Source organism: Ochlerotatus camptorhynchus, unplaced genomic scaffold (genome assembly GCF_037179485.1).
Source record: "Ochlerotatus camptorhynchus isolate MF236.1 unplaced genomic scaffold, CSIRO-AGI_Acam_v1.1 ptg000330l, whole genome shotgun sequence".
Lineage (NCBI taxonomy): Eukaryota > Metazoa > Arthropoda > Insecta > Diptera > Culicidae > Ochlerotatus > Ochlerotatus camptorhynchus.
The window spans coordinates 6,288,878-6,316,150 of NW_027040818.1; the positions used below are offsets into that span (position 1 = coordinate 6,288,878).

At 42.1% G+C, this 27,273-nt stretch overlaps 2 protein-coding genes across 2 annotated transcripts in view; both read left to right on the forward strand.

Annotated features, from left to right (window-relative positions):
• The window catches only part of RecQ4 (RecQ4 helicase), a 394,445-nt gene that overhangs the window by 213,965 nt on the left and 153,207 nt on the right, over nt 1-27,273 (forward strand). The window lies entirely within an intron of this gene.
• Nucleotides 7,007-9,183, forward strand: LOC135708389 (transmembrane protein 209). Its single transcript, XM_065230480.1, has 6 exons — nt 7,007-7,136; nt 7,193-7,822; nt 7,888-8,170; nt 8,231-8,560; nt 8,622-8,855; nt 8,925-9,183. Exons 1-6 carry the CDS (start codon nt 7,126-7,128, stop codon nt 9,051-9,053), a joined length of 1,617 nt encoding a protein of 538 aa, XP_065086552.1. The 5' UTR covers nt 7,007-7,125; the 3' UTR covers nt 9,054-9,183.

A 27,273-nucleotide genomic window follows, 5' to 3' on the forward strand; every position in this document is an offset into this window, starting at 1 on the left:
TTTGTGCTTCATTTTGAAAAAAAAGGTTAAATTTCTTATTGGCCACCCTCCAGTTTGATTCAAACCCCCAAACTATGAGTCTTTGCCAAAAATGGTAAAGTTTGATGAATGTTTAGAGGTCGCACAAATGGGTTGAAGATTGTATGGAGATTTTTAAGAATTAGTATGGGAAATTATTGTCATTCGTTCCTTTCGGGACCACCAACATTGACGAACAAAATGATGTGTCCATGCCATCTACAATAAAGGGTGTCCACGATGAAATTGCCACACACAAAATTGATTCGCAAAATTCGAGTTTTCATCCGATTGCCATCAAATTTTCAGGGATTGAGAAATAACTATTAAACTTCATTTTACCATTTTACTCGTATTTTATTTACAGTCCATACGCAAATGCCCGCACCTTGGCCTTAACCCCGGCCATAGGATTCTGCACAACCTGTGAATCAACCGTTTTTTGCATGTAAACCCATACTTTCTTCAGTTCCTCGACTGTCTTCACTACCTTAGGTCGTTTAAGAAGGTGCTGCTTCATAATCGCCCAGTACTTCTCGATGGGGCGGAGCTCCAGAGTGTTGGGAGGGTTGAACATTTTCAGCACGAAATTGACCTTATTGTCCGCATACCACTTCAGCACGTCCTTGGAGTAGTGGCATGAGGCCAAATCCAGCCAGAAGATTGTTGGGACGTTGTGGGCCTTCAGGAGAGGAAGCAGCCGCTTCTGGAGGCACTCTTTTATGTACACCTGTCCGTTCATCGTGTCCTGGGTCACGAAAGGTGCACTCCGCTTCCCGCACGTGCAGATGGCTTGCCAAACCAGGAATTTCTTCGCAAATTTGGACATCTTCTGAGTGCGGACATGCTCCGGAACGCTGAACTTATCCTTGGCCGTGAAAAACAGGTTGCCGGGGATCTGTTTGAAGTCGGCCTTCACATATGTTTCGTCGTCCATGATGCAGCATTCAACTTTCGTCAGCATGTTGAGGTACAACTTCCTGGCACGGGTTTTGGCGGACTTGTTCTGCTTCTCGTCGGCCTTCTGGACAAAACTTCGGCTTAGATGCAGCTTCTTAGCCACATCCCTAACGGAGGCGTTCGGATTTCGGTTGAAGGCCCCAACTACGCGGTTGTGATTTTTGGTGTTGTACGGAATACTTTTTCCTTCACTTCTGGGCTTCCGATCGGTGGTCAACCGTTCCTCGAACCGCTTAATCACTCGCAACACCGTGGAATTCGCGATTCCCAACGTTTTAGCGATGGAACGATGCGAGAGATCCTTGTTCTCGTGATGAATGCGCAAGATTTTATCACGCACGAGCTGTTCTTTCGACTCCATTTCCGCGAGTTTTGATCACAGGACTTTAAAACTTGCAGGATGTAAATAATGCACTATGAACTAAATCCACCCAAATTTTCATTAAATTCTACCCAACGGTTAAAAAGTTAGAGCAATTTCATAGTGTGGCAATTTCATCGTAGACACCCTTTAGGTTCGATGATATTCGCTGATACCAAACCTTCCAACCTCTTCTCGACCAACGGCCTGACTGCTAGTGGTATGTTTGAAAACACATTTCTACACGGAGGTTTTGACTTGTCGTAGAAGATTTTTACGGGTGGAATGTTGAATTTGGAAAAAAATCTCGGCCCATAAACCTGTTTCATAAGAGAATTGTGAAGATTGAACAGGTACCTTCAGGCCTAGCATCAATATATTGTACCTAGAATAAGTTTGTCTGCTGAGGACTTTCCCTTCTCTAGCAGCATGGGTTTATCTTCAGTGATGTAAAGGTATGCATCGAACGTTGCGAGAACGTCGATGTTTTTCTCTGTTGCATACGCTTTGAGTGGACGATCTACATAATCCTGGACGTTAAATATGTCCTTACTAAAATCAGGAGTCTCGATCAACTTTTGGAACATATGTTCAATGAAAGTGTTTACCTGCGCTCCTGAATCGATGAGAAACACGCAATTCATCCCAGCTAAGGCCTGTACTCGAAAAAAAAAATTCACCAGATAAAAGTGTTCACCAAAAATTTATTTTAAGTCGAATTTTCTTGAAACTTTCAGGGAATGAACTAATACATATGGATTATGTTTCGGCATAATTACTTTATTCAATTTCTTTTCCATCGCTGAAAGCCCACACCTTTCCCTTAAGACCCCTCATTACATTTTGTGCAATGGTGAAGCCGACCTTTTTGGTCACTTTCGTCCATTGTTTCTTCAACTCCAGCTCGTTCTTAAGCACCTTGGATGATTTTCGAACTTTGGCCTTCATTATGGCCCAAAATCTTTCCACCGGACGAATCTCTGGTGAATTTGGGGGGTTGGCGGTTTTTGGTACAAAAACAACGTTATTGTCTCTGTACCAATCCAACGTCGATCGCGCGTAATGGCATGATGCCAGGTCCGGCCAAAATAATGTCTCGCCTCCGTGGGACCGCAGGAAGGGCAACAGACACTTCTGGAGACACTCGGTGCGGTAAATTTTGCTGTTGACGGTACCCATTGTGATGTACGGTTTACTCAGTTTATCGCATTGGCATATGGCCTGCCAGAGCAAGTATTTTTTGGCGAATTTGTCCACTTTCTTCTTCCTTATGTCTTCCGGAACATCAAACCGTGATTTGGCAACGTAGAGCTCCAGCCCCGGTATCTGCTTTGCGTCTGCCTTGATGTAGGTTTCGTCATCCATAACCACACACATCGGTTTCGTTAACCACTCTCGATACAGCTTCCTTGCGCGGGATTTGGCCGCCGTGTTTTGTTGATCACGCCGGTTCGGTGCCTTCCGGACCTTGAATACACGAAGCCCAGCTCGTTTCATGGTTTGCTGAACGAACCAGGCACTTTGCCTTCAGAGCCGCGTCGCGAATCGAAAGGTTCGGATTACGCTTGAAATAATCCAACACCTTCCGGGCCTTCACAGGGTCAGCTGTCTTCGATTTTCTTCCACTCCCAGCCCGCCGCTCGGTCGTCTGGGACTCCTTAAACGATTTTACCACCCGAGACACAGTTGTATGGGTGATTCCCAGTTGTCTTCCGATCCATCTCATGGTCGCAGTCGGATTTTCCATGACGGCGCGCAAAATTCTCCGGCGATTTTCTTCTTGTTTCGATGACATCTCAATAACCACTGAACCGATTATTATGAAATTTCGCACATGTAAACAATTCACTCCAAACTAGTTATACTCAGATTTTCATCAATTTTTACCCACGGATAAAAAAGTTACAAACGGATAAAAATTGTGCATTTTTTCGAGTACAAGCCTTACTTTAGCTGTAATGTATCCATCATCGAAATCGCTTAACGCCGCTTGAATTCGTTGCACTAACTCAGCTCTTGTCTGTGGGATATAATTCAAGTGGTCATCGATACCCTAATAAAAAATAACCATAAACGAACGGTAACCCAAATGATTGAACAATTCCACAAATGGTTTGGATGATACCCCGAACACGTCGTTAAGCAAATTAACCATAACATTTTTATTAGGGTAGTTTTCAGTTTGTCGTCATCTCTGCAATCTATATCGATCGTATGATCAATTCGCATCAATTGACGTTCAGCATTTTTAGACCCACCAATTGTTCGATCAGTTTCTGGATCAGATGTACAGTCCTATTAAATAATACATACTATCAACTCATCTCTGTTTAAACTTCGATGACATTTCACTTCGGTTTCTTTCTTATAATGAATATTCAAATCTTTTAGTAGCAATTCAAAGTTATCAATTTTACTATAGGTGTTCGAAATTTCGAAAGGTTGTCGTAAAATTACATGAACTATGTATATAATTCTTATTTAATTTATAATAATAATAATAGAAATTCAAGGTCTTAAAAAAATCTCCGTAAATTTAGTGAATAAGTCATCATTTACTGTTTAGAACGAGGTTTAGAATTATGTTTCAATAATTTCACTCACTTTTCCATTTTCAACAGCATCTTCCTCCGACGCTCCGACTTTCCAACTATTGCGATCTGTTGAGGTGATTCTTCACGAATTCTGATAAATCACTGCTCTCTGCCTCGCTGGATTCCTTCTGGACAGGCACGTCGAATATGTCCTTTGACACCGCAATTGTTGCAGACTTTCCCTTTAGTGTAGCATTCGTCTGGTGAATCGCTCAGCACAGTCCGTGCTTTTTAGCACAAGAGCCGCTGTCATCATCGTCGTCAAAGGGCCCCACCGAGATCACCAGCAGCAGCAAGATAACAGCGAGGAGGGGAAACAAAGGTAGTTAATAGACGTCTAAAATTGATTCCTTCTTGTTGTCTTGTTGTTTCACCCTAATCCGAACGACTTTGGAAGAAGTACCCTTGATCGAAACCACCCTACCGGGGTAAAGTTGGGAAAGCTATAGGCTGGCAGGTAAGCCGTAGCTTACAGAGAGGAACTCAGAGCAGTACTTCACTTGTAGAATTAAATCCGAATCGTAGGCGCATGCGAGGGTTGTAGAGTAAAGACCCACGCACATTAGATCCGGATCGGACGCGTTGCGGCAAAGTGACAGCTAAATCTATTGTCTAACTGTCAAATTTACGTCAACGCTACCCAAACGGATCTAATGTGGGTGGCCCTTAAGAGGTACTTAATCAGACCTCATAATGTTGCAACTCACCCAAAACAAACTACAGAAGTCATGCTCATCATCTTCTACACAGAAAAAAAAGTTGTTGAATATTACATCCAAACAGCTGCACAGAGGTCATTCCGCCGGTTGTGTAATATTACGTTGTACGATGTACATCGATTTTGTGAACAAAATTACATCTATTGATGTAATATTGTATCTGCTTTTTGCGCTTTTTGCTATTACATCATTTTTTCATACATCAGCTTAAATTACGTTGATCGATATTACATTTTTTTTGCTGTGTATATTCGATTTCCAACAATGCTCGCCTCCGGTTCCAACTCTTTCCGGCCGCTGATAGGCCGTTGCGTTTTACATCACGAAAGTCTGGGTATCTGGTCTGCATTTGACGGCATTAGAAAACCATAATACACACGACTTTTATTATCCATGTTTTTAGAGATTTGCATCTTACTGATACCGGTGGTATATTGAAAATTCTTTCGCTCGAAAGCAAAGCATATTACAAGCACATCATTATGCGCGCTTGGATGTGTGATTGTCTTCTCAAGTGTTTCTGTTGCGGATAAATTGGTAATGATTGAAAATCAAAGCAATCCCAAACAAGTAAGAATCTTGCTTTCGCAATATAATCAACAATCAATACGAAACTAACGATTTTAAATTGGCTCACTACTTGACTAGCCTATTGGTCCCAAGCAAATCGACTAACGTACCCCATTCTAGTATAAATTCCAGTACTACACTATGTTTGTTTTGATTCGCTATGAAAGTTTGACAGATAAAATGAGGGGTTATTGGTTTTTCCTATGTTTCGAGGGGTGAATCGATTAGCTTGGGACCGAAGATAGTACCAGAGCTGAGCCAAAATGTTGAGCTCGTTTCTTCGGGACCTTCTGGTCTTAGAGTTACCTCTATGATATAATGATGATGACTTCGAGGATGATATCGTCCTCTTCCCTCGGCTGATCATCAACGTCCGCGTTGCCATCTGTCATGCTGACACCTGCCAGTTATTGAGCCCTGGTGGTAAACTTGGCGGGGAACGGGGAACTCCCAACAGTTTCAATGTGCACTCAACAGATAGCTTTTATTTGGAATTGATTAGTGGGATATCTTGTTAATTAGATATCTTTGGTTTATCAGACAGCATTGCTCCCTTAAACAGCGATGGTATAAACATAGAGGTAACTCTAAGACCACTGGGTCCCGAAGAAAATCATTATTATTTTTGGCTCACTCAGTACCAGAACAACGGTCCCAAGCAGTCCCAAGCTATTTCACTCACCCCTGCATGTTCTGCATCAATCCACACACCCCTGATGTTATCTGTCAAACTTTTATAGCGAATCAAAACAAACATAGTGTAGTAATAGAATTTCAACTAGAATGGGGTACTTGGGACCAATAGGCTACTCAAGCAGTGAATCAATTTAAAATCGTTAGTTTCCACCCCCTGGTATAAAGGTGTATATATGCTTGATTTTAATGTGAAGTAACGTTTAATTAGACACTATTATCACCACCAAACGACATGAATGACCATACAAAGTATCATAAAATTTATGATCAACACTCTTAGCTACGATTACCTAAAATTATCGGTAGAAAGTTATCGGTATTTTTTACCGATAAATATCGTTACTTTTTACTTAAAACACGCTATTTTTACTATAAATTAGGTAATTTTTAATAGAAATTATTGGTAATCCATGATTACCGTCGAGTAATAGTACAAAACACTGAAGAAGTCTGCACATTGTAGACGAAATACGCGTATCTATCAAGGATAAGCAAATAAAGTAGTGGAATTAAATCGAAAATACTAATCCTTCTCTCTCTCATTATACAGGTATTCCACTAATGCTACGTTCAGACTACAGACTCGAGTTATAACATGTTATAGCGCTATCTTGATGGTGGTTTCTGTGTTGCAATTAGTTGACAACCGTTATAACATGTTATAACTCTCCAGTCTGGACAGCGTTTAAGACGCCCACATTCATCAGGATTCTTCTCGAAATGAAAACTAACATAATATAACATGATATAAGCCATAGTCTGTACGGGATATAACCATAGAGGTAATCGTTTGCTTGGGACCAATAGGCTAGTCAAGTAGTGAGCCAATTTAAAATCGTTAGTTTTGTATTGATTGTTGGTATAACTCGCAGAATAAGATTATCTACCAGAATGTAAAATTTGCATGCAACTAAATTATTTCACTCAAGTCCACACGAAAGTGATCTAAGCTTGCAATCCACAATGTCAACGATCTTTTGACTTGTATATGAGAGCCGAGAAGCAGAAGAGCTTGAAGCGCGAGAGCGAACAACTGTCATCGGGATCGCGCATCAAAACAAAGCGGCACTCGGCTCGGTTCACGATTCCATAGTAGCCACATTTTTATCTTTCGACCGGTTTATGCTGTGCAAATGTAGGTACCGGAATTTGGAGTACAATAATTATTACTGATTTTCCGTGACCAACCAAATCTGATTCCATCAGCATGTCGACTAGGTAAGTTGCGTTGGCATTAGTGGTTTTAAAGTTTCTAAATTTAACCGGTGTTCCAGCAATCCAAATTCTCCCTCCCAGCGAAGTCCCTTAGTGGACCGAACGCTCGATCTCTACCTGACCAATAGACGCTCCCGCGAGTGCCTTAAGTGGGGATCGATTAATATAGCACTGCTGTCCATCCTGTTGTTCGACATCTCCAACAAGTGTCCATATTCCTTCTCCCAGTGGTACTATTTGGAGTATGCAGCGGCAGCGATTCTCACCGGAAGCGTACTGTACTACTTTGGTCGTTACTTCTACTATCTCTTCAGTAGAGAAGCCCTTAAGGGGACGGAACAGCAACGGAAGTTGCTTAAATTCGACAACGACGACCATTCTTTCATAACGACGACGCCTGCATCGAAGAAGCCAACCACTGCCAGTGCGACTCCCGCCAATGTGACTTCGGTGAGTTTACATTCGTTCAACGAAAGTACATTGTCTGCGCCGTCTCCGGGCTGGATTTTCAACCGAGGTAGCCCTATGCAGCAAGGTACACCACATGTCGGCACCGTTCATCATCAATCGTTCGAGGGTTCGTTCAATGCAAGCGCCAATAATTCCGGTGCTTTCTCGCCGTCGACCCGGAAGTTGGCCAACAAGAGTGACTTCATCGTCGACGAGAAAGGATTACAGAGCTATTTGAGGTAAATTGAGGTCAGGTGGGATTAGAATGGGTTTCCTAACATCGTTTTTTATTGTTATTTTGCAGGGAGATGTCATATGAAGAGAAGAACAACAGTGCCTTCCTGGAGCGGATGAATACTTCTGGAAGCAGTTTGAATTCGTTCTGGAATAGCTACAAGCTGGACGATATGTCAAATTTGCTGAAATCTTCTCTGTATCAGCTTTCACCTTCGGCTCCACCGAGTAAGCAGACCATGAAGGAACACGAGAGTGGACCGTACAATCCAATCGATGCAGACGTCAGTTCGGAAGTGCTGAAGAAGGTTTCTTCGGTGCAGCTATCCAACTATGTCGCTAAACTCAGAATGGTAAGAAAACTTTTGATTGGTTTAATGAGAGGATTTCCAGAGTACGTTATACTATTTCAGTGGATTTCGATGACCATTCTGCAACGAATCGTTGCGGAAATTAACAGCATCGATCACTCGTTCAAGACTCGGGGTTTCTCCGACATCCAACTAGGCAGTGTCGGTCTGGAGAGATTGAAGAAAACGGCAGAAAACCAGCAGCTGGTAACTCTGTATATTCCAAAGCTTCCGCTCTTAATTCCTTTCCTGGAGATGTCCACCAACCAGGAGTATTTGGTTCAGCGGATTAAAGATCTCTCCAAGAGTAGTTGCATCGCTGATTACCGCTGGAACTCTGGGACATCCTACAAAGGTGTCAGCTGGGACGAACATCTACCGACGGATTCAGCCGTAGGCATACCTTTGATTAGGCTTTTCAGATAAATTCTCACAAATATCCCACCGTTCCTAGATCATCTTCCACCTGTTTTGTACCTACATCGACAGTCAACTGCGACCGCTACCCCAACCCGGTGGTCGTCCATTCTACAATCGGTACGTTGTAATTTCCGACAAAAAGAGCCCCAAGGAAACGTTGGCCGAGGTGAGCACGAAGAACAAAGCCAAATGTGCCATCCTTTGCTCGAATCCGATGAAGCCAAAGTTCAACTTCGTTTCGGACGATAAGATTCACAATTGCGCCCATGTAAGATCGCTACTGTCTGTTGTTTATAAATTAACAAGATTGGCAAAAACGAGCTGTTTCGCATTTCAGGATCGCAACAATCTGTTCTACGTCATCATTCAGTTCCTAATCTACATGAAGAATCACCAGGAGGGATTGGTCGAGGGAATCAACCTCGGGAAGAGCGGTATTAACATTCTGTGTGTCCTGGAAGACTAGGTTTGAAAACAAAGGTCCATCTAGCAGTAAGTATTTGTCCTCACAATTTCTTTTTTAAGTTAGCAATTTTGTGAAATTTAACTAGGTAGTTTTGTAAAATAATGTTTTGCTACGAGTTTCAAAAATCTAATCTATGCATTGATTGGGAAAGAAAGCCATCGGACGACAAATGAACCTGAACAGCGTGCGTTATGCCGTATGCAAAATTTGAATGCTGGTTCAATGCTTATCTAAGAAAGCTATTCGACACTCTCTGTTTTTAAACTTTTTTTTGCTGTCATTTTCTCTATTTTTGTTATTGCCTTGCTATTGTAGTCCAACGGTGCTATTCGAGCTACCATTGCTCTGTTGTTTGCTCTGCCTTTGGACGTCATGCTTTAGCTACTGTTTCCGGGTCTTTCGGTTTGAATTCATTCGGTGCCCCTTCGTCTTGCATAAAAAGCATTTGTTTTTATTCCCGTCATTAAATATATCCCCCTTGTGTTGTAAGCGAGGATGGATCCTCTCTCAGCTGTGTACAGGGTTTGCAATAGTCTTTCAAAAGTGTAATAAATCTGAGTTTTCATAAGATTTTCATTGCGTTACAAGGATTTCCGGGCTTTTCATGACTATTAAACATTAGTCTAAGAGAATGTTTTATTAATAACACATCTTGGATTTGTTTTAATAGAAAATATCACCAAGTTTACAACTTCAAAAACAAATAATTACCCAACCAACACGGTAGCAATGAACAAAGTTACTCTCTTTGACGCGAAAACCTTGATTATTGTAATAATGTATTATTAAAATATAATGGTAAATGGTAAAGTTATTCTTTGATGTACATATAGTTCATATAGTTATGCATTACTTATGTCATGAATTCAAAGTTATTCTTATCTTTCTTTTTACCAATTCAATACTAGACACTAGTCTAATATTGCGGATTTTAAGAAATATTCCCGTCCGGCGGCTATCGTACACGAATAAACAAAACTACCTAACGGTTGAGTTCTTTACACTTACTACTTTAATTCGTTCTCACGTTTGTTATCAAAAAAGGTAGAGCAAAACCACCCAATAAGGGTTTATATATGCGGAAATTTAACGTTAAGTAAGTGATGCACAACTTAATATCGAGTAGTTTGAAGTTGACGTTGGTGAACAAACTTAGTAGTGAATAGTTCGTTTATAAGTGTGCGAATGAAAATTATTTCAAGCCTTTTAACTCAAATTTAACTTCCCGCACGCAACCTTCGACCTGGGTAAATGGAACTCAATATTAGGTACTTTATAGTTTTACCTAAGAAGAATGCTAAGATGAACCCACCTCGGAATCCACACATTGAAAATTTCCGGAGTGATTTGAATTTTTGGCGTAATTGCATTTGTAAACAAAGACGTCAATTACCGATTTGTAGCGAATAAAAGCTCAATCTCGAAAACTCATAACGCTATGAGATAGAGGATTGATTTCTCTATAATTTGGTATAGTTTGTTTATGAGATTGAGCTTTAATTCAAGAAAAATCGGCTTACAAAAGCAATTACACCCAAATCTCAAATCACTCCGGATTTCTCACTGTAAAACATCGTCGCAAAAACACTATCGCCATCTGTTGAGTACACAGTGATGGGCAGTACGCTCAACAGATGGCGGAAGTGTGTAAACGTCAAACACAAGGGAAATAACTTTGCGCGCCACAGGTGGTGGTACTACCAACTAAGACACATTGATAATCAACTTGTGAGTGTTATGTCTGTTTGTCTGTGATGTCCCTTTTTTTTTTTAATTACTCGATTAATAACTAATCGATTATTTTTGTTGAGAAACAATGAGAGTGCAGAACATGTTTGAAACGATGGGCGATGATGCTTACTAAGTCTTGGTATGAAATAACCGATTAAAAAGATTATTTCGGTTCGTTGATCTTTTAATCGTTTATTCGAATAAAAATCAGACATAACTATACCACCGACAAACCGATATGAAACTTCAACTTAACTTTTTTTTTCAAAAATCTATAACTGCCGATTCAAATGTGCAGCGATCCGATATGTCAATCATAGGATGGACCATAGAACCATAGGATTTTTTGACGTAGACTACGTCTTACGGGTAAATCTAAAATCTAAAATTGTGACCGTCACGAAAATGTGTTAGGTTTGTCATTTCTAGATGAATGACAAAAAAACGTTTTCCCTTATACAGTCGTCATAATCGAGTACCACTTGGTTGCGTATCATTCTGCTTGAACATGTAAAGTAATTAAACAGCGCTGCTGTCGTGCTGTCGTGAGTGGATCACTCAAGGTGGAATTTTTCCCTCTCTGCCGTTGTGCACACCGAAACCTAGCTTCGAGCGGACATTCTGGACTGTGAGCTATCGTCAGATTATCATTTCTTCCGCTGCGACCGTAATCGAGCTACCAGTCAGCTTTCCAGAGGTGGCGGTGTACTTATTGCGATAAAATCCAAGCATTCATGCACATCAGTTTCGCTCGAGAAATGCGACCGTCTGGAGCAAGTGGCTGTGCGCATCACTCTGCAGCATCGCTCGCTATTCATCACCAGATCTATCTCCGTCCTCTCTCCAGCCCGGATTTATACACGTCTCACACTACTGCATCTTCGAACGCCGATATCATCTTGGCAATGGGCAACTACAACGTTCCGTTTCTGATCTGGACTTTCGACGAGGACGTGAAAGGTTATTTACCATCACACGCGTCCACTCAACAGGAACTGGCTCTCATGGAACCGATGCTCGCTAGCGGGCTAATCCAAGTCAATTCACTGTCTAATTTGAATGGAAGACTGCTTGACTTAGCCTTCATCAGTGATCCGGATAACGTTAACCTTCTTGAGCCTCCGATCATCATCATAAGCCATTCATCTTACGACTTGATGCCGACTGCAATCCGCAATCGGACTGTGATTCGTATCCACCTGAATTGGATTTCAGGCACTGCGATTTCGGCTCGTTGAATAATGAACTGTCCACTATCAATTGGCAACAGATTCTGGATGGTGTTTCTGTCAACGCTATTGCTGACCAATTCTACGACAATCTATATGAAACACTCTATGCGCGATTTCCTCTCCGGAGGCGTGTTACCTCAGTGCAACCCTGGTGGACCCTAATAAAAAATAACCATAAACGAAAGATAACCCAAATCATTGAAATATTCCACAAATGGTTTGGATGATACCCAGAACACGTCGTTAAGCAAATTAACCATACAATTTTTATTAGGGGAGCCCTGAGCTACGTAATTTGCGGAACGTAAATGCTATTTCAGTACCAGAACCAACGAGAGCAAAAATAGTCTCCGATTAATCGAAACGAGATACAACGGACTGTTGAAGTCTAGCTATGGGGAGTACGTCCAGCGAACGCAAGCGAATCTGAAGCAGCACCCATCGGCGTTTTGGAAGTTCGTGAAATCACAATGGTCTGGTAATCGTATTCCGGACATAGTTGAGTTTAACGGGATCGCTGCTAGCTCCCCTGTCGATGTTGCTAACTTGTTTGCTTTTTCCAATCAGTTTACAACACAAATTCACCACCTCTAAATCCTTCAAGTTTCGATCGCATCCACGAGTACAACCTGAATATCCCAACGTTGCGCTTCTCACCGGACGACGTTATGAAAGCCTTGAATGACCTTGATGTTTCTAATGGCCCTGGAGTAGATGGTATTCCCCCATCTCTGTTAAAATATTGCGCACGCTCACTCGCTTCTCCGATCTCCTGCATATTCAACCGTTCGCTGAGCGAAAGATCATTTCCCAATGTTTGGAAGACAGCTTCAATTGTGCCAATCTATAAAGCGGGTAATCGAATCCGTGCTGAAAACTACCGTGGAATATCAATTCTCTGTTGCATTAGCAAGGTCTTTGAAACCTTAGTGTACAATGCTCTGTACAATGTGGTTCAACCTATAATATCGGAGTTCAAGCATGGGTTTGTCCAGCACCGCTCTACTACTACAAATTTGCTGTGCTACACTAATACCAACAATCAATACGAAACTAACGATTTTAAATTTGCTCACCACTTTAGTAGCCTATTGGTCCCAAGCAAACGATTAACGTACCCTATTCTAGTCGAAATTCTAGTACTACGCAATGTTTGTTTTGATTCGCTATGAAAGTTTGACAGATAACATCAGGGATGTGTGGATTCATGCAGAACATGCAGGGGTGAGTGAAATAGCTTGGGACTGCTTGGGACCGTTGTTCTGGTACTGAGTGAGCCAAAAATAATAATGATTTTCTTCGGGACCCAGTGGTCTTAGAGTTACCTCTATGCTAATACCATAGAAAAATTAAGAGCTATTCGATTCCCTACTTGGTTAGTTGATTGGATTCTCTCTTACTTGAACGACCGCCATTCCTTCGTTTCGATCAATTCTGCACGCTCGAAGGCCTTTGCAATTACTTCGGGAGTACCGCAAGGAAGTGTGCTCGGCCCAATGCTGTTTGTCCTTTTCGTTAACGATCTGTGCCTTCAGATGTTCAGAGTCATCGCGACCGTACTCGACTGCCTCGCCCTGCAAAATGACATAAATGGGCTACTCCTATGGTGCCAAAAATATGGTATGAGTGTCAACATAGGAAAATGCAAGGTGATATCGTTTTCCCGTCGGAGCACCACCGTCAACCACCAATACACAATTGGATCCGTGTCATTAGGGCGTGTTACCTCAATTTGTGATCTTGGTGTTACTATTGACTCGAAGTTAAGATTCAACGAACATGTTGCACCAGTCACGGTTAAAGCTTCTACGGTTCTTGGATGCATTCGACGCTATACGTGGCAGTTTACAGACATTTTTGCACAAAAAACATTGTTCTGTACTTTGGTACGTAGCATCCTGGAATACGCGGCCTCTGTCTGGACACCTTATCACGCATCGCTGATCATCATAGTCGAAAGAATTCAGAAGGTTTTCATTCGATTCGCGCTGCGCAACCTTCAATGGAACGACCCGCTAAATCTGCCTGACTACACTGCACGCTGTATGCTGATTGATTTGAAAACTTTACGTGCTAGGCGCACAAACATTCTGCAACTAGTTATTTTCGACTTACTGCGTGGCAACATTGATTGTCCTCAACTACTACAGGATGTCCCTCTATACGTTCCACCCCGACAGTTGAGGAGCTCACAATTTGTCGCTGTGCTGGCTCACCGGACTGGTGACGGTTTCAACAATCCATTCGACGCTTGTCTGCGAGCTTTTAACGATACTAACGAAGATTTCGATCCAGAAACTTACCCGTCATAGGTCTAAATTCTTCATTATTGGTGATTTTAATGCAAAACACCGCTCATGGAATAATGCTCAAAGCAATTCCAATGGTAATATTCTGTTTGATGATTGTTCTGCAGGTTATTACACTATTCAATATCCAAACAGCCCAACATGCTTTTCTTCTGCAAGAAATCCCTCAACTATTGATTTGGTCTTAACTGATTCATGTCATCTTTGTAGCCAATTGGTTACCCATGCTGACTTCGGTTCTGATCACCTTCCAGTAACTTTTGAAATATCCCAAGAAATAATTTCTAATCCCAACAGCTCTACTTTCAATTACCATAGAGCTGATTGGGAGCAATATCGAACATTTATGGAATATAACTTCGATCCAAACATTCCTTTGCAAACCAAAGATGAAATTAATTATGCTCTTGAATCTCTGACTACTTCTATAGTTGAAGCAAGAGCTGCCTCAGTACCAAAATGCGAGGTTAAATTCGATTCAATTATAATAGACGATGATCTTCAGCTCTTGATCCGTCTTAAAAATGTCCGTAGGAGACAATTTCAAAGAACACGCGATCCTGCCATGAAAGTTATCTGGCGGGATTTGCAAAAACAAATTAAAAAGCGATTCTCTGCCCTGAGGAACAAAACTTTTGAAAATAATGTTTCTAAATTAGACCCAAGTTCCAAACCCTTTTGGAAACTCACAAAAATTTTGAAAAAACCTCAAAAGCCAATTCCAGCGCTTAAAGAAGGTGGTAAAATTTTGATCACAAATTTGGAAAAAGCTCAGAAACTTGCTAAGCAATTCGAGAGTTCCCATAATTTCAGTTTGGGTCTTACTAGTCCTGTTGCGCCGTGCAAGCTATAGGCCCTTTCGATAATAAAAGCCGACGCCTCGGCTGACGCGACGCAGCCAAGAATGCTACACTTTTACTGTCATGCAAGATCAAAACAAAAGCAAAAAGTTAAAAGCGTGCAATCGATTGATAAGTCTAATTAAATTTAACTATATTTCGTTATTAATACTTTCAAAACTAAGATAAGTTGATTCATCTCCTAGTTCTTATATTATTCATCGTATAAATTCCTAAGAACAGGTAAATCTGTTATTCTAAACTGAAATTTGATTTTATAACCTAAAATTTGATACAATCTAGCTAGGAGTACAGTAGGAGAACCCTGTGACGAACAATATCTTGCGTAAAGAGAAAAACTAGCGAAAGTCATACTGAAGCTAAAAACACGATCCGTTAGTGCGATCCCGGTAGCTGGTTGAAAACCAATTTGTAAGTTAATTTGATGTTTCTTTTTACGATTGTTGTTCAAACCTAATTAAAATAAATTACAGTCGAGTGGCTGATGTAGCCCAACTACGAAAAGTTTTCACAAACTCGAAAATTGCACCGTAACGTACGGCGTGAATTCTTTTCAAGCGTAATGGCATCGTCACAGGGTTGTAAAGGATGCGATCGATCCGATCATTACGACAATATGGTTGCTTGTGACCAATGCAACAATTGGTGGCACTTTGAGTGTGCCGGAGTGCAGGCTTCTATCAATGAAAGATCATGGGTCTGCAGAAGTTGCAACGAGTGCCGCACATCTGTCAGATCGTGCAGATCAGCTGACTCTAACGTTCGACTACGTCTCAGACAACTAGAGGAAGCAAAATCATTGGAAGATCGCATTCAGATGGCGCAAGCAGAGAGAGAGCGTGCATACCTGGCTCTGAAACACAAACTCGAAGCAGAAATTGAGTCGGAGAGGGTAGAAACATCCACCGTCGTGAGTTATGGGAGTTGTTCTAGTCGACAAACCTCACTGCAGGACTGGATTGATGAGCAGAATCAGTCATTGGAAGTAGCGGCTGGAGGAGCGAATGTGGAACGTATTAGAACCTCCACACCCATACCGTCACAAGCAACTGACCAGCGAAATCGTCAAGTGGAAACAATTGAGCACTTTGACCAGATTCAAGAGCAACAGGAACAAGAGAAAACCAGCCTGTCGCATTTGGCCTATCCACCGTCAATTCATTCTTTCCGAAGCCAGCAGCATTGTTTTCCACCAACTCCCATTCATGGTCAATCTAACCCGTTGTATTCCCGCATATGGAAACCAACCGGTCCAGAAAACCGTTCGGAGAATGAGGAAATATCAAATCCTGCGCCGCCGAGGAACCTACGATCAGTGCGTGAAGCGCAGCGACAAGCCTTTAACGAACATCGCGTAGGGTTTATGCTTCCAGTTCAGCCACTGCGCACCGTGGAACATGAAGCTGCACAAGACCGCCGGAATGTTCACCTACCTGTTCCGTTACCTCGACATACAATCGAGGGTGAAATTGATCGTCGTCGAAACGTTGCTCAACCAGTCGTTACTCGGCCGACTGTTCCCCCGATTATCCCACCCCGACACGCTGATGAATGGGAAATAGACAATCGAACCTGGGACTATTCTCGGCCGCTGATTCCACCAGCAAGCCATGGAGCAGGTTATCAGCACCAAGATGATTTTCAACCAGTTCTGCATCGACAAATTTACGACCAACAACAAGCAATAAAACAACCATGGAATGTTTCCCCATCGACTGTTCCACCACGGGCCATCTTCGAGTCACGAACGAACAAACAAAAACAAAACGTCAAACCTCCAATATATAACCAGCCACCGCATCCACCTCAAGCCTTGCCTCAAGCACAGTACGGACCAAGTTCTTGGCAGCAACCAGTTGCTCAACAGTTCTACCCAATGCAACAACAGTCTACGTACGAGCCAGTAGGAGTAATCAGTGCACAACAACTCGCCGCACGACAGGTGGTGCCTAGAGAACTGCCAAAATTTTCCGGCGATCCACTCGAATGGCCGATGTTTGTGCAAGCCTTTGAGACGACGACGCAACTGTGTGGGATCCAGCCGGATGAGAACCTGGCTAGGCTGCAAAAATGTCTGGTCGGAAATGCTAGAGAAAAGGTTCAAAGCATCCTCACTTTGCCAGCAGCAGTTCCAAATATTATCGAAACATTACGTGACGAGTGTGGACGCCCCGAACAGTTAGTGCATTGCCTTTTGTTAAAAGTGAGAAATGCCCCCCACCCAAACATAAACAAACTGGATACCTTAGTCACATTTGGGCGTGAGGTCTGTAACCTTGTTACGTATGTCGAAGCCGCGCAGATGGAAAGTCATCTATCTAACCCGATGTTGCTATCAGAGCTGGTAGCCAAACTTCCACCGAACCTCCGACTCGAGTGGGGACTCCACACCCAACGAACCGGTGACGTTTCATTAAAAGCATTCAGCAAGTACGTGTCTTCGATTAGAACCGCTGCATGTCATGTTTCGCTATCGTCCGAGTTGGTCCAGTTGGAAGATAAGAAGGGGAAGAAGAAAGACATATCGAGTTATGTCAACGCTCATACTACTGAGGAAGAATCCAGGATGAAACCATCAACAGACGAGCCAAAGCCAAAATACGAGCCGAAGCCCTGCCCAGCGTGTAATCGGACGCAGCATAAACTCCGTGATTGCGATAAGTTCAGGGGATCTACTGTAGATGAAAGGCATAAGTTGGTGGATCAGCATAAGTTGTGCAAGCGATGCTTAGTAGGCCATGGTAAGTGGCCGTGCAGAACAAAGGAATCATGTGGAGTAAATGGATGCGAGGAAATGCATAATAAATTGTTGCATTCTGACATCACAGTACGAAAGGAGAACGAGCCAGTATCGTCCGGGTTAGTATCAACTCACCGTAACACTCATGGATCCACTTTGTTCAGAATTCTTCCGGTAACATTGTATGGCGCTGGGAAAACTGTTACGACGTTCGCTTTTTTGGATGACGGATCGAGCCTTACGCTGCTGGAAAAAGGTTTGGCTGACGAATTAAATCTGGAAGGTGAGAAGAGTCCCTTGTGCCTACAATGGACAGGAAATGTAACCAGAAAGGAAACTGACTCACGTCGGGTAAAGTTAAACATCTCCAACGTTTGTAATGGATCCCAGTATGAGATGTCCGATGTGCGGACTGTCGGGAATCTCGATCTCCCTCGGCAGAGTTTGGACTACGAGCAGTTGTGTCACCAATTTCCACACTTGCAAAATTTGCCAATCGAAAGTTACACCAACGCAGTACCTCGTATACTAATTGGCCTGGACAATGCCAAATTGAAATTAACCTTGGCACGACGTGAGAGACGAACAGGAGAGCCAGTCGCTACCAAAACTCGACTTGGCTGGACCATATTCGGTGGAATGCGTGAGCTGAACGGACCGACCTGTCTAATGGTCCACACGTGCAGCTGTTCACAGGACGATTTTTTGGATGAATTGGTGAAAGATTACTTCGCTGTGGAAAATCTTGGAGTAGAGGGCTTGCCTGCTTTGGAGTCAGCAGATGACTGTCGCGCTAGGAAAATTCTACAAGACACAACTAAGCGCACACCATCCGGAAGATTTGAGACTGGCTTACTCTGGAAAAGCGACGACATTGAATTTCCAGATAATTATAAGATGGCGGAAAAGCGGCTCATATGTCTCGAGAAGAAATTGTTGAAAGAACCCGAACTAAAGGAGAAAGTTGACAACTTGATTCTGGAATACCTGAAGCTTGGGTATGCCCACAAAGTGACCGAGGAGGAATTACAAAACTCTGATCCTAAGCGTATCTGGTATTTGCCATTGGGAGTGGTACGGAATCGTCGCAAGCCCGGCAAAGTACGCGTAGTGTGGGACGCTGCGGCCACTGTGAATGGAATATCACTAAACTCACTTCTTTTGGCTGGTCCTGACCTACTAAAACCACTTCTAGCAGTTCTATGCCAATTCCGCCAGCGACAGTACGCTGTGTCTGGTGATATTCGCCAGATGTTTCACCAGTTTCTGATCATGTTGGCCGATCGTCAAGTGCAACGATTCTTATATCGTTTTGATCCTCACTCAGCACCCACTGCGTACATACTAGACGTGGCCACTTTCGGGGCTACGTGTTCGCCGTGTTCGGCGCAATATATTAAAAATCTAAATGCCTCCGAGTTCAAAGACACTCATCCAGAAGCGGCTGAGGCTATCGTCAACAATGTGTATGTAGATGATTACCTGGATAGCAAAGATACCATCGACGAAGCAGTGAAATTGGCGTTGGACGTTCGCAAGATCAACCTGAAAGCTGGTTTCGAACTCAGGAATTGGCAGTCAAATTCTGAAGAAATTTTGCGAAGAGTTGGAGAAGAATGCCACGACGGAGTGAAGAACTTTACTGCAGAGAAGTCAACACCTACGGAACGAGTTCTAGGCATGACGTGGATGACTGAAGAAGATGTGTTCGTATTTTCGGCACAATTTCGTGAGGACCTACTCCCTCTTATGACGGGTAATGTTGTTCCAACCAAACGCCAAGTTTTGCGCGTGGTGATGAGCTATTTCGATCCGCTCGGCATAATTTCAAACTACACAGTTCACGGTCGGGCACTGCTACAGGATATTTGGCGATCTGGTGTCAAGTGGGATGATCCAATCATCGACAAGGATTTTGCAAATTGGCGACGGTGGGTGCTGTTGGCTCCGCAGCTAAAGAGCGTTTCAGTACCACGCTGCTACTTTCCCAACTATGATCCGGGGAGCTACGATTCCCTTCAGCTCCACGTTTTTGTGGACGCTGGAAACATAGCGTACGGAGGTGTGGCCTATTTTCGCATTGTAGATCAAGGAATACCGAGATGCGCACTGGTTGCTGCCAAAGCGAAAGTTGTACCATTAAAACCACTATCTACGCCACGCAGTGAGTTGAATGCCGCTGTGATAGGGGTAAGGCTCATGAAGATGGTTGAAAAGAATCACACTCCCTATTTACAAGCGCTTCTTGTGGACGGATTCAACAACTGTTCTTTCGTGGCTACATGCAGATCCACGCAAGTATCGACAATATGTGGCACTAAGGGTTGTAGAAATACTATCCGAGAGCGAGCTAAACGAGTGGCACTGGGTAAGGTCATCAATGAACGTAGCTGACAAGGCGACCAAGTGGGGCCACGGACCTGATTTCGCACCGAAAAGCGAGTGGTACATGGGACCAGATTTTCTATATCTGCCGGAAAACGAGTGGGACCACGAAGAACCAGAGATAATTGAGCCGCCAGAGGAACTTAAGTTGGTCAATGTACATCAGGCAGTATCAAGCGACCTAATAGTGGATCTCACGAAGTTCTCGAATCTAGATCCGTTGCTGAAGATGTTGGCCTACCTTCATCACTTTGGAAGATGCTGTCGTCTCAAGGAGAGGAGTTCTTCTGAAAATGGTGAGGTAATCCTGACGCAAGAAGATTATGATGCTGCGGAAAAGAGTATGTGGAAGATGGTCCAGGCACAAGAATTTCCTAAGGAACTTGCTACATTGAAAAGGAATGCTACTTTACCTCCGGACGAACGTATTCGGTTGGAAAAATCAAGCTGCTTGGCTAAGTTATCGCCATTCATTGATGCCGATGGAATCGTTCGCATGCAAAGCCGTATCGACCCCGAGGCAGCGTATTATGCTTTCAACTTTCGGAATCCCATTGTGCTTCCAAAACAAGGCCACGTCACAGAGCTGCTAGTTATGCGGTATCACCAAAGATACGCACATGCCAATGTGGAAACCATTGTAAATGAGTTGCGACAGCGATACTATATTCCGAAACTTCGTTCCGTCGTGAAACAGGTGATCAAGCGATGTATGTGGTGTCGTGTTTACTATGCAACTCCGCGCGCACCAAAGATGGCAGCTCTTCCGCAACCCAGAGTACAACCATACGTGCGACCTTTCACATTCGTAGGACTTGATTATTTTGGGCCGATCATTATAAAAAGGGGCCGGACAAACGTGAAACGCTGGGTGGCACTGTTTACGTGCCTAACAGTAAGAGCAGTTCACTTAGAGGTCGTGCATTCATTGTCGACCGGGTCTTGTAAGATGGCCATACGTCGTTTCATTGCACGAAGGGGGTCGCCTCAAGAGATCTTCAGTGACAATGGTACAAATTTCCGAGGTGCTGCGCGAGAGCTGGCACAGGAAATCAGAAGCATCAACCGTAAAGTAGCAAACACTTTTACTAACGCTGACACAAAGTGGAATTTTAATCCACCATCAGCTCCCCACATGGGAGGAGTATGGGAACGAAAGGTTCGTTCTGTAAAGGACGCTTTCAAGGTATTGTCCCATCGCGACAAACTTGATGATGAAGAGTTGGCGACGTTCCTGATGGAAGCTGAGATGATCGTTAATTCCCATCCATTAACATTCGTTCCCCTCGATGAGCCGAACCAAGAGGTCTTGACGCCCAACAACTTTTTGTTGATGGATTCCAGTGGGGTCAACAACTCTGCCAGAATTCCGATCGACGGTGAAGTATCATTGAGGACTAATTGGAAACTGATGCAGCACCTGTTGGACCAGTTTTGGAAGCGTTGGATCCAAGCATACCTACCGACTATCGCCCGAAGGACTAAATGGTTCACTGAAGTACGTCCTCTTCAGGAAGGTGACCTGGTCATCATAGTTGATGAAACTGTCCGCAACGGCTGGCTACGGGGACGTGTGATTAAAGCATATTCAGGCGCAGATGGGCAGGTTAGGAAGGTAGACGTTAAAACAGATTCAGGGATACTTAGCCGACCGGCGATCAAGGTGGCTTTGCTGGACGTGCAGGAGAATAGCAAGACCAATTCAACATTAGGTATTACGGGGTGGGGTGTTGCGCCGTGCAAGCTATAGGCCCTTTCGATAATAAAAGCCGACGCCTCGGCTGACGCGACGCAGCCAAGAATGCTACACTTTTACTGTCATGCAAGATCAAAACAAAAGCAAAAAGTTAAAAGCGTGCAATCGATTGATAAGTCTAATTAAATTTAACTATATTTCGTTATTAATACTTTCAAAACTAAGATAAGTTGATTCATCTCCTAGTTCTTATATTATTCATCGTATAAATTCCTAAGAACAGGTAAATCTGTTATTCTAAACTGAAATTTGATTTTATAACCTAAAATTTGATACAATCTAGCTAGGAGTACAGTAGGAGAACCCTGTGACGAACAATATCTTGCGTAAAGAGAAAAACTAGCGAAAGTCATACTGAAGCTAAAAACACGATCCGTTAGTGCGATCCCGGTAGCTGGTTGAAAACCAATTTGTAAGTTAATTTGATGTTTCTTTTTACGATTGTTGTTCAAACCTAATTAAAATAAATTACAGTCGAGTGGCTGATGTAGCCCAACTACGAAAAGTTTTCACAAGTCCTATTGAGAATCAGGTTGCTCGGGATTTTCGGAATATTTTCTCTCGGGAAAATATTTTTGATGATTCCTGGGGGACTGATTTGGACGAAGTAAGGTCTATAACTAAATAATTTCAAAATATGAAAGCTCCAGGCTATGATGGAATATTCTATATCCTCATCAAAAAACTCCCAGAGAGTACCTTGTCTTTCTTGGTAAAATTATTTAACAGATGTTTCCATTTGGCATACTTTCCTGATAAATGGAAAAATGCAAAGGTTGTTCCAATTTTGAAGCCGGATAAAAATCCAGCTGAAGCTTCTAGCTACCGTCCAATAAGTTTGCTTTCTTCAATAAGTAAACTTTTTGAAAAAATAATTTTGAATAGAATGATGCTTCACATCAATACGAACTCAATTTTTGCAGATGAGCAGTTTGGATTTCGCCATGGGCATTCAACTACTCATCAACTCTTGAGAGTTACCAATTTAATTCGTTCAAACAAATCTGAAGGCCACTCAACTGGAGTTGCTCTTCTAGACATAGAAAAAGCATTCGACAGTGTTTGGCATGAAGGTTTGATTGCTAAATTGAAAAAGTTTAATTTTCCACTTTACATTATGAAATTAGTTCAAAATTATTTAACTGACAGAACTCTGCAGGTAAATTATCAAAATTCCAAATCTAATCGACTACCTGTTAGAGCAGGAGTTCCTCAGGGTAGCATTCTTGGGCCTATATTGTATAACATTTTCACTTCGGACCTCCCTGATTTGCCTCAAATCTTTGTTCGCTGATGACACAGACATTTCCGCTAAAGGAAGAAGTCTTCGTGTTATTTGCAGCAGACTGCAGAAAAGTTTAGATATTTTCTCTTCCTATTTACAAAAATAGAAGTTTTCTCCCAACGCTTCCAAAACTCAACTTATAATATTTCCACATAAGCCTAGAGCTTCCTTTTTGAAACCTAGTAGTAGTCACATAGTCACTATAAACGGAGTTCCAATTTCCTGGTCAAACCAAGTGAAATATCTTGGATTAATACTTGACCAAAAATTAACTTTTAAAGATCACATTGAGGGCATTCAAGCCAAATGTAACAAATATATAAAATGTTTGTATCCTCTTATTAACAGGAAATCCAAACTTTGCCTGACGAATAAACTTCTAATATTTAAACAAGTTTTTAGACCAGCCATGCTTTACGCTGTGCCAATATGGTCTAGTTGTTGCACTACCAGGAAAAAAGCACTTCAAAGGATTCAGAACAAAATTCTGAAGATGATTTTGAAGTTGCCTCCCTGGTACAGTACTACCGAAGTACATAGAATTTCGAATGTTGAGACTTTAGCACAAATGTCCAACAAAATAATTAATAATTTCCGGCAAAAATCGTTACAATCCTCAATTGCAACGATTAATCCCCTTTATACTTAGACAAGATTTAGTTTTAGTTATTTAGTTTTAAGCTATCAATTGTTATACTGACATGCAGGTTTAAAAAACCTGTTTAAAATACTGAATTGCCAAGACAGGAACAATGTAAAAACACTTAGATATATATCATAACAATTAAGGCTGGTAAGTTACTGTAGTAACTGGAGCACCTAGGTTAAAAATGAAATGTAATTTATTTTGAATTTAGAACAAATAAAGAGTTAAAAAAAAAAAAAAAAAAAAAAAAAACGAAGATTTCGATTTTGTGATTAGCAAAAGTACTTTTAAATATAGGATTAAGAATATTAGGTAAAGTAGTCTGTACGATTTTTATTTTTTATCGAAGATGAAACAACAGATAAACAAATAAACAAAAAATTCCTCTCAGCGGACGGCGTAATGAATGGATCACCTTGATAACCAGCGGTGGGTGGAAGGAGATTCACCTCTCTGCAACGAGCTGTTTTTGCATTAAGCTCAATTTGCATCTATCCATCTATATATTGTCCGATTTGACATGTGATTTTCGATTTCATGCAATGGTCATAGTTCAAAAAAGTAAACCTAGTTTTGCATTACAAATGGGTTCACCTCAAATAAAAAACTGTATAAATCGTGGGACTGTTTAGTTTTGATCTGATATTTGATAGAATTAATGATTCACACTCGATTCAGTCCAATGGAAAGGAAAGGATTAAACTTAACACAGAAATGCAGAAGGTTTTTTAAACCCAACATTTCAAACGTTGATTTTTTTTAACTTTATATCGGAGATTTTTTTCTACGGGCTAGTTTATCTCCGAAGCGTTGATTGTGAAAATTCACAGATTTTGATTGGTGCCAGTCTTGCACGAATCCGACCATATATCTCGCTAGCTTGTACATAGAGAGTCGATCGGATGATATAGGGCAGGTATGGGATGAGCAGGGTGACCTGTGAACAGGGAATTACTTTGGAAAACCGGGAAAAACCTGTGAATTTCGATGACTAATTGAAAAAAAAATAAGTTATCTATTTTTTTGAAAAAAAAAAAAAATTGGGCTTTTGAAAATGTTAAAGATCGGACTAGATTTTTTGTTTCAAAGGAATTTTGATAAAATTTTAGATTTTTTAATGAATGTCAGGGATAACACCAGGGGAATTTCAGAGAAAATTAAAGGGAGGTTTAGAAAGAACTCTTAAAGGGTGATACGGTCAAAATTTGGTCAATATCAACTTGACGTATTTCTTTCAATTTTGCATTTAAAAAACCTGAACACCCCTCATTTTGAAGGTGTGTGTGTGTAGAATGTTGCTCCTATTTTGATTTTGGAATTCACTCTTCAGTTGTCAAAATGCCGTCCAAGCAAGAAGAGCAGCGTATCAAAATTTTGCTCGCGCATCGCGAAAATCCGAGCTACTCGCACGCAAAGTTGGCAAAATCGCTAAAAGTTGCCAAATCAACCGTTACAAATGTAATTAAAGTGTTTGGGGAACGTTTGTCGACAGCCAGGAAGTCTGGATCGGGGGAAAATCGAAAACCGGAAGCCGCTGAGACGACAAAGAGAGTTGCCGGTAGTTTCAAGCGAAACCCTAACCTCTCTCTCCGAGATGCCGCAAATAAGCTGGGTGTATCGTCTACAACCGTGCATCGAGCCAAAAAACGAGCCGGACTATCGACTTACAAGAAGGTAGTGACTCCAAATCGCGATGGTAAACAAAATACGACGGCCAAAGCGCGATCCCGGAGGCTGTACACGACGATGCTGACGAAGTTTGACTGCGTGGTAATGGACGACGAAACCTACGTCAAAGCCGACTACAAGCAGCTTCCGGGACAGGAGTTTTATACGGCCAAAGGAAGGGGAAAGGTAGCAGATGTTTTCAAGCACATGAAACTGTCAAAGTTCGCAAAGAAATATCTGGTTTGGCAAGCCATCTGTACCTGTGGCTTGAAAAGCAGCATTTTCATAGCTTCCGGGACTGTCAACCAAGAAATTTACGTGAAAGAGTGTTTGAATAAACGTCTGCTGCCTTTCCTGAAGAAACACGGTTGTTCCGTACTGTTTTGGCCGGATTTGGCATCTTGCCATTACGGTAAAAAGGCCATAGAGTGGTACGCCGCCAACAACGTGCAGGTGGTTCCCAAGGACAAGAACCCTCCCAACACGCCAGAGCTCCGCCCAATTGATAAATACTGGGCTATTGTCAAGCGGAACCTAAAGAAGACCAAAAAAACTGCTAAGGGCGAGCAGCAGTTCAAGGCAAACTGGCTTTCTGCGGCGAAGAAGGTGGACAAGGTGGCTGTACAAAATCTGATGGCAGGGGTCAAGCGTAAGGCCCGGCAATTCGGATTTGGAAAAGCGGAAGCCTAACTGAATATTTTTCCTGAATTTTATACTAATTGAACTTGAAAAAGAAATTTAATTTGATTTTTTAAATAAACGATTTCACCGATTTACACGCGTTTTCCCTTGACCAAATTTTGACCGTATCACCCTTTATATATTTTAAACATTCACTCCAAGTCACTTATGTGAGTTCAGATTCAAAGTAGAATTTGATAAAGATCCCAAGATCTGTGAAAAACATAAAGGGAATCGAATTTGAGAGTACAATTCCAAAGGAATTAAGTGTATAATTTTAAGGGAATTCCTAAGCAAACTTTTAGTAGAATTTAGAGGAAACTAAAAAATAATTCTGAACAAAATTTCAAGACAATTCTGAAAATGTGCACCTATTTTATGCGAATAAATTAAATATTGAGAATTTCGGGCTTTTGGCTCGAATACTCTTCGTCAAACGATCAGCAACACTGGAGCAGCTGGCTCGCACGATTTCTTCAGAATATCGTCCCAGGCTCTTTGTATAGCTACCATAACAGCGTCCTTATTGTTTCTTGGCATAGTATTAGTCGCCCTTTCTACGATGTCCCACATCCCAAAATCTAGCGGGCTAATATCTGGAGAAGAAGGAGGCCACATTTCCTTCGACCAAAAATGATCAAAGTTATGTTGCCACCAAGCTTGAACGCGTTTGGCTGCGTGGGCAGATGCAGAATCTTGGGTGAAGCAAATCTCTGTGCCTGTGAACTCCGACTGGACCCACGGCAACACCTTCTGTTATAAAAAGTCCAGATATACCTCCTGATTAATTTTTACCCCATCTGAAATGTGAAAAACAGGAGATTTCTTCCCATTCGATGCAACTGCTGTTCAAATTATCACCGAATCTGGTTTTTGCGCTCTGTAGACTAATTTGTCATTTTGACGCTTAAATTTGCGGCCTACGTC

Excerpts from the sequence above, each read along its gene's own strand:
- LOC135708389 (XM_065230480.1), top strand. Across the intron at positions 8,171-8,230 it reads ATGTCGCTAAACTCAGAATG|TGGATTTCGATGACCATTCT; the intron begins GTAAGAAAACTT and ends ATACTATTTCAG. Across the intron at positions 8,856-8,924 it reads AGATTCACAATTGCGCCCAT|GATCGCAACAATCTGTTCTA; the intron begins GTAAGATCGCTA and ends TTCGCATTTCAG.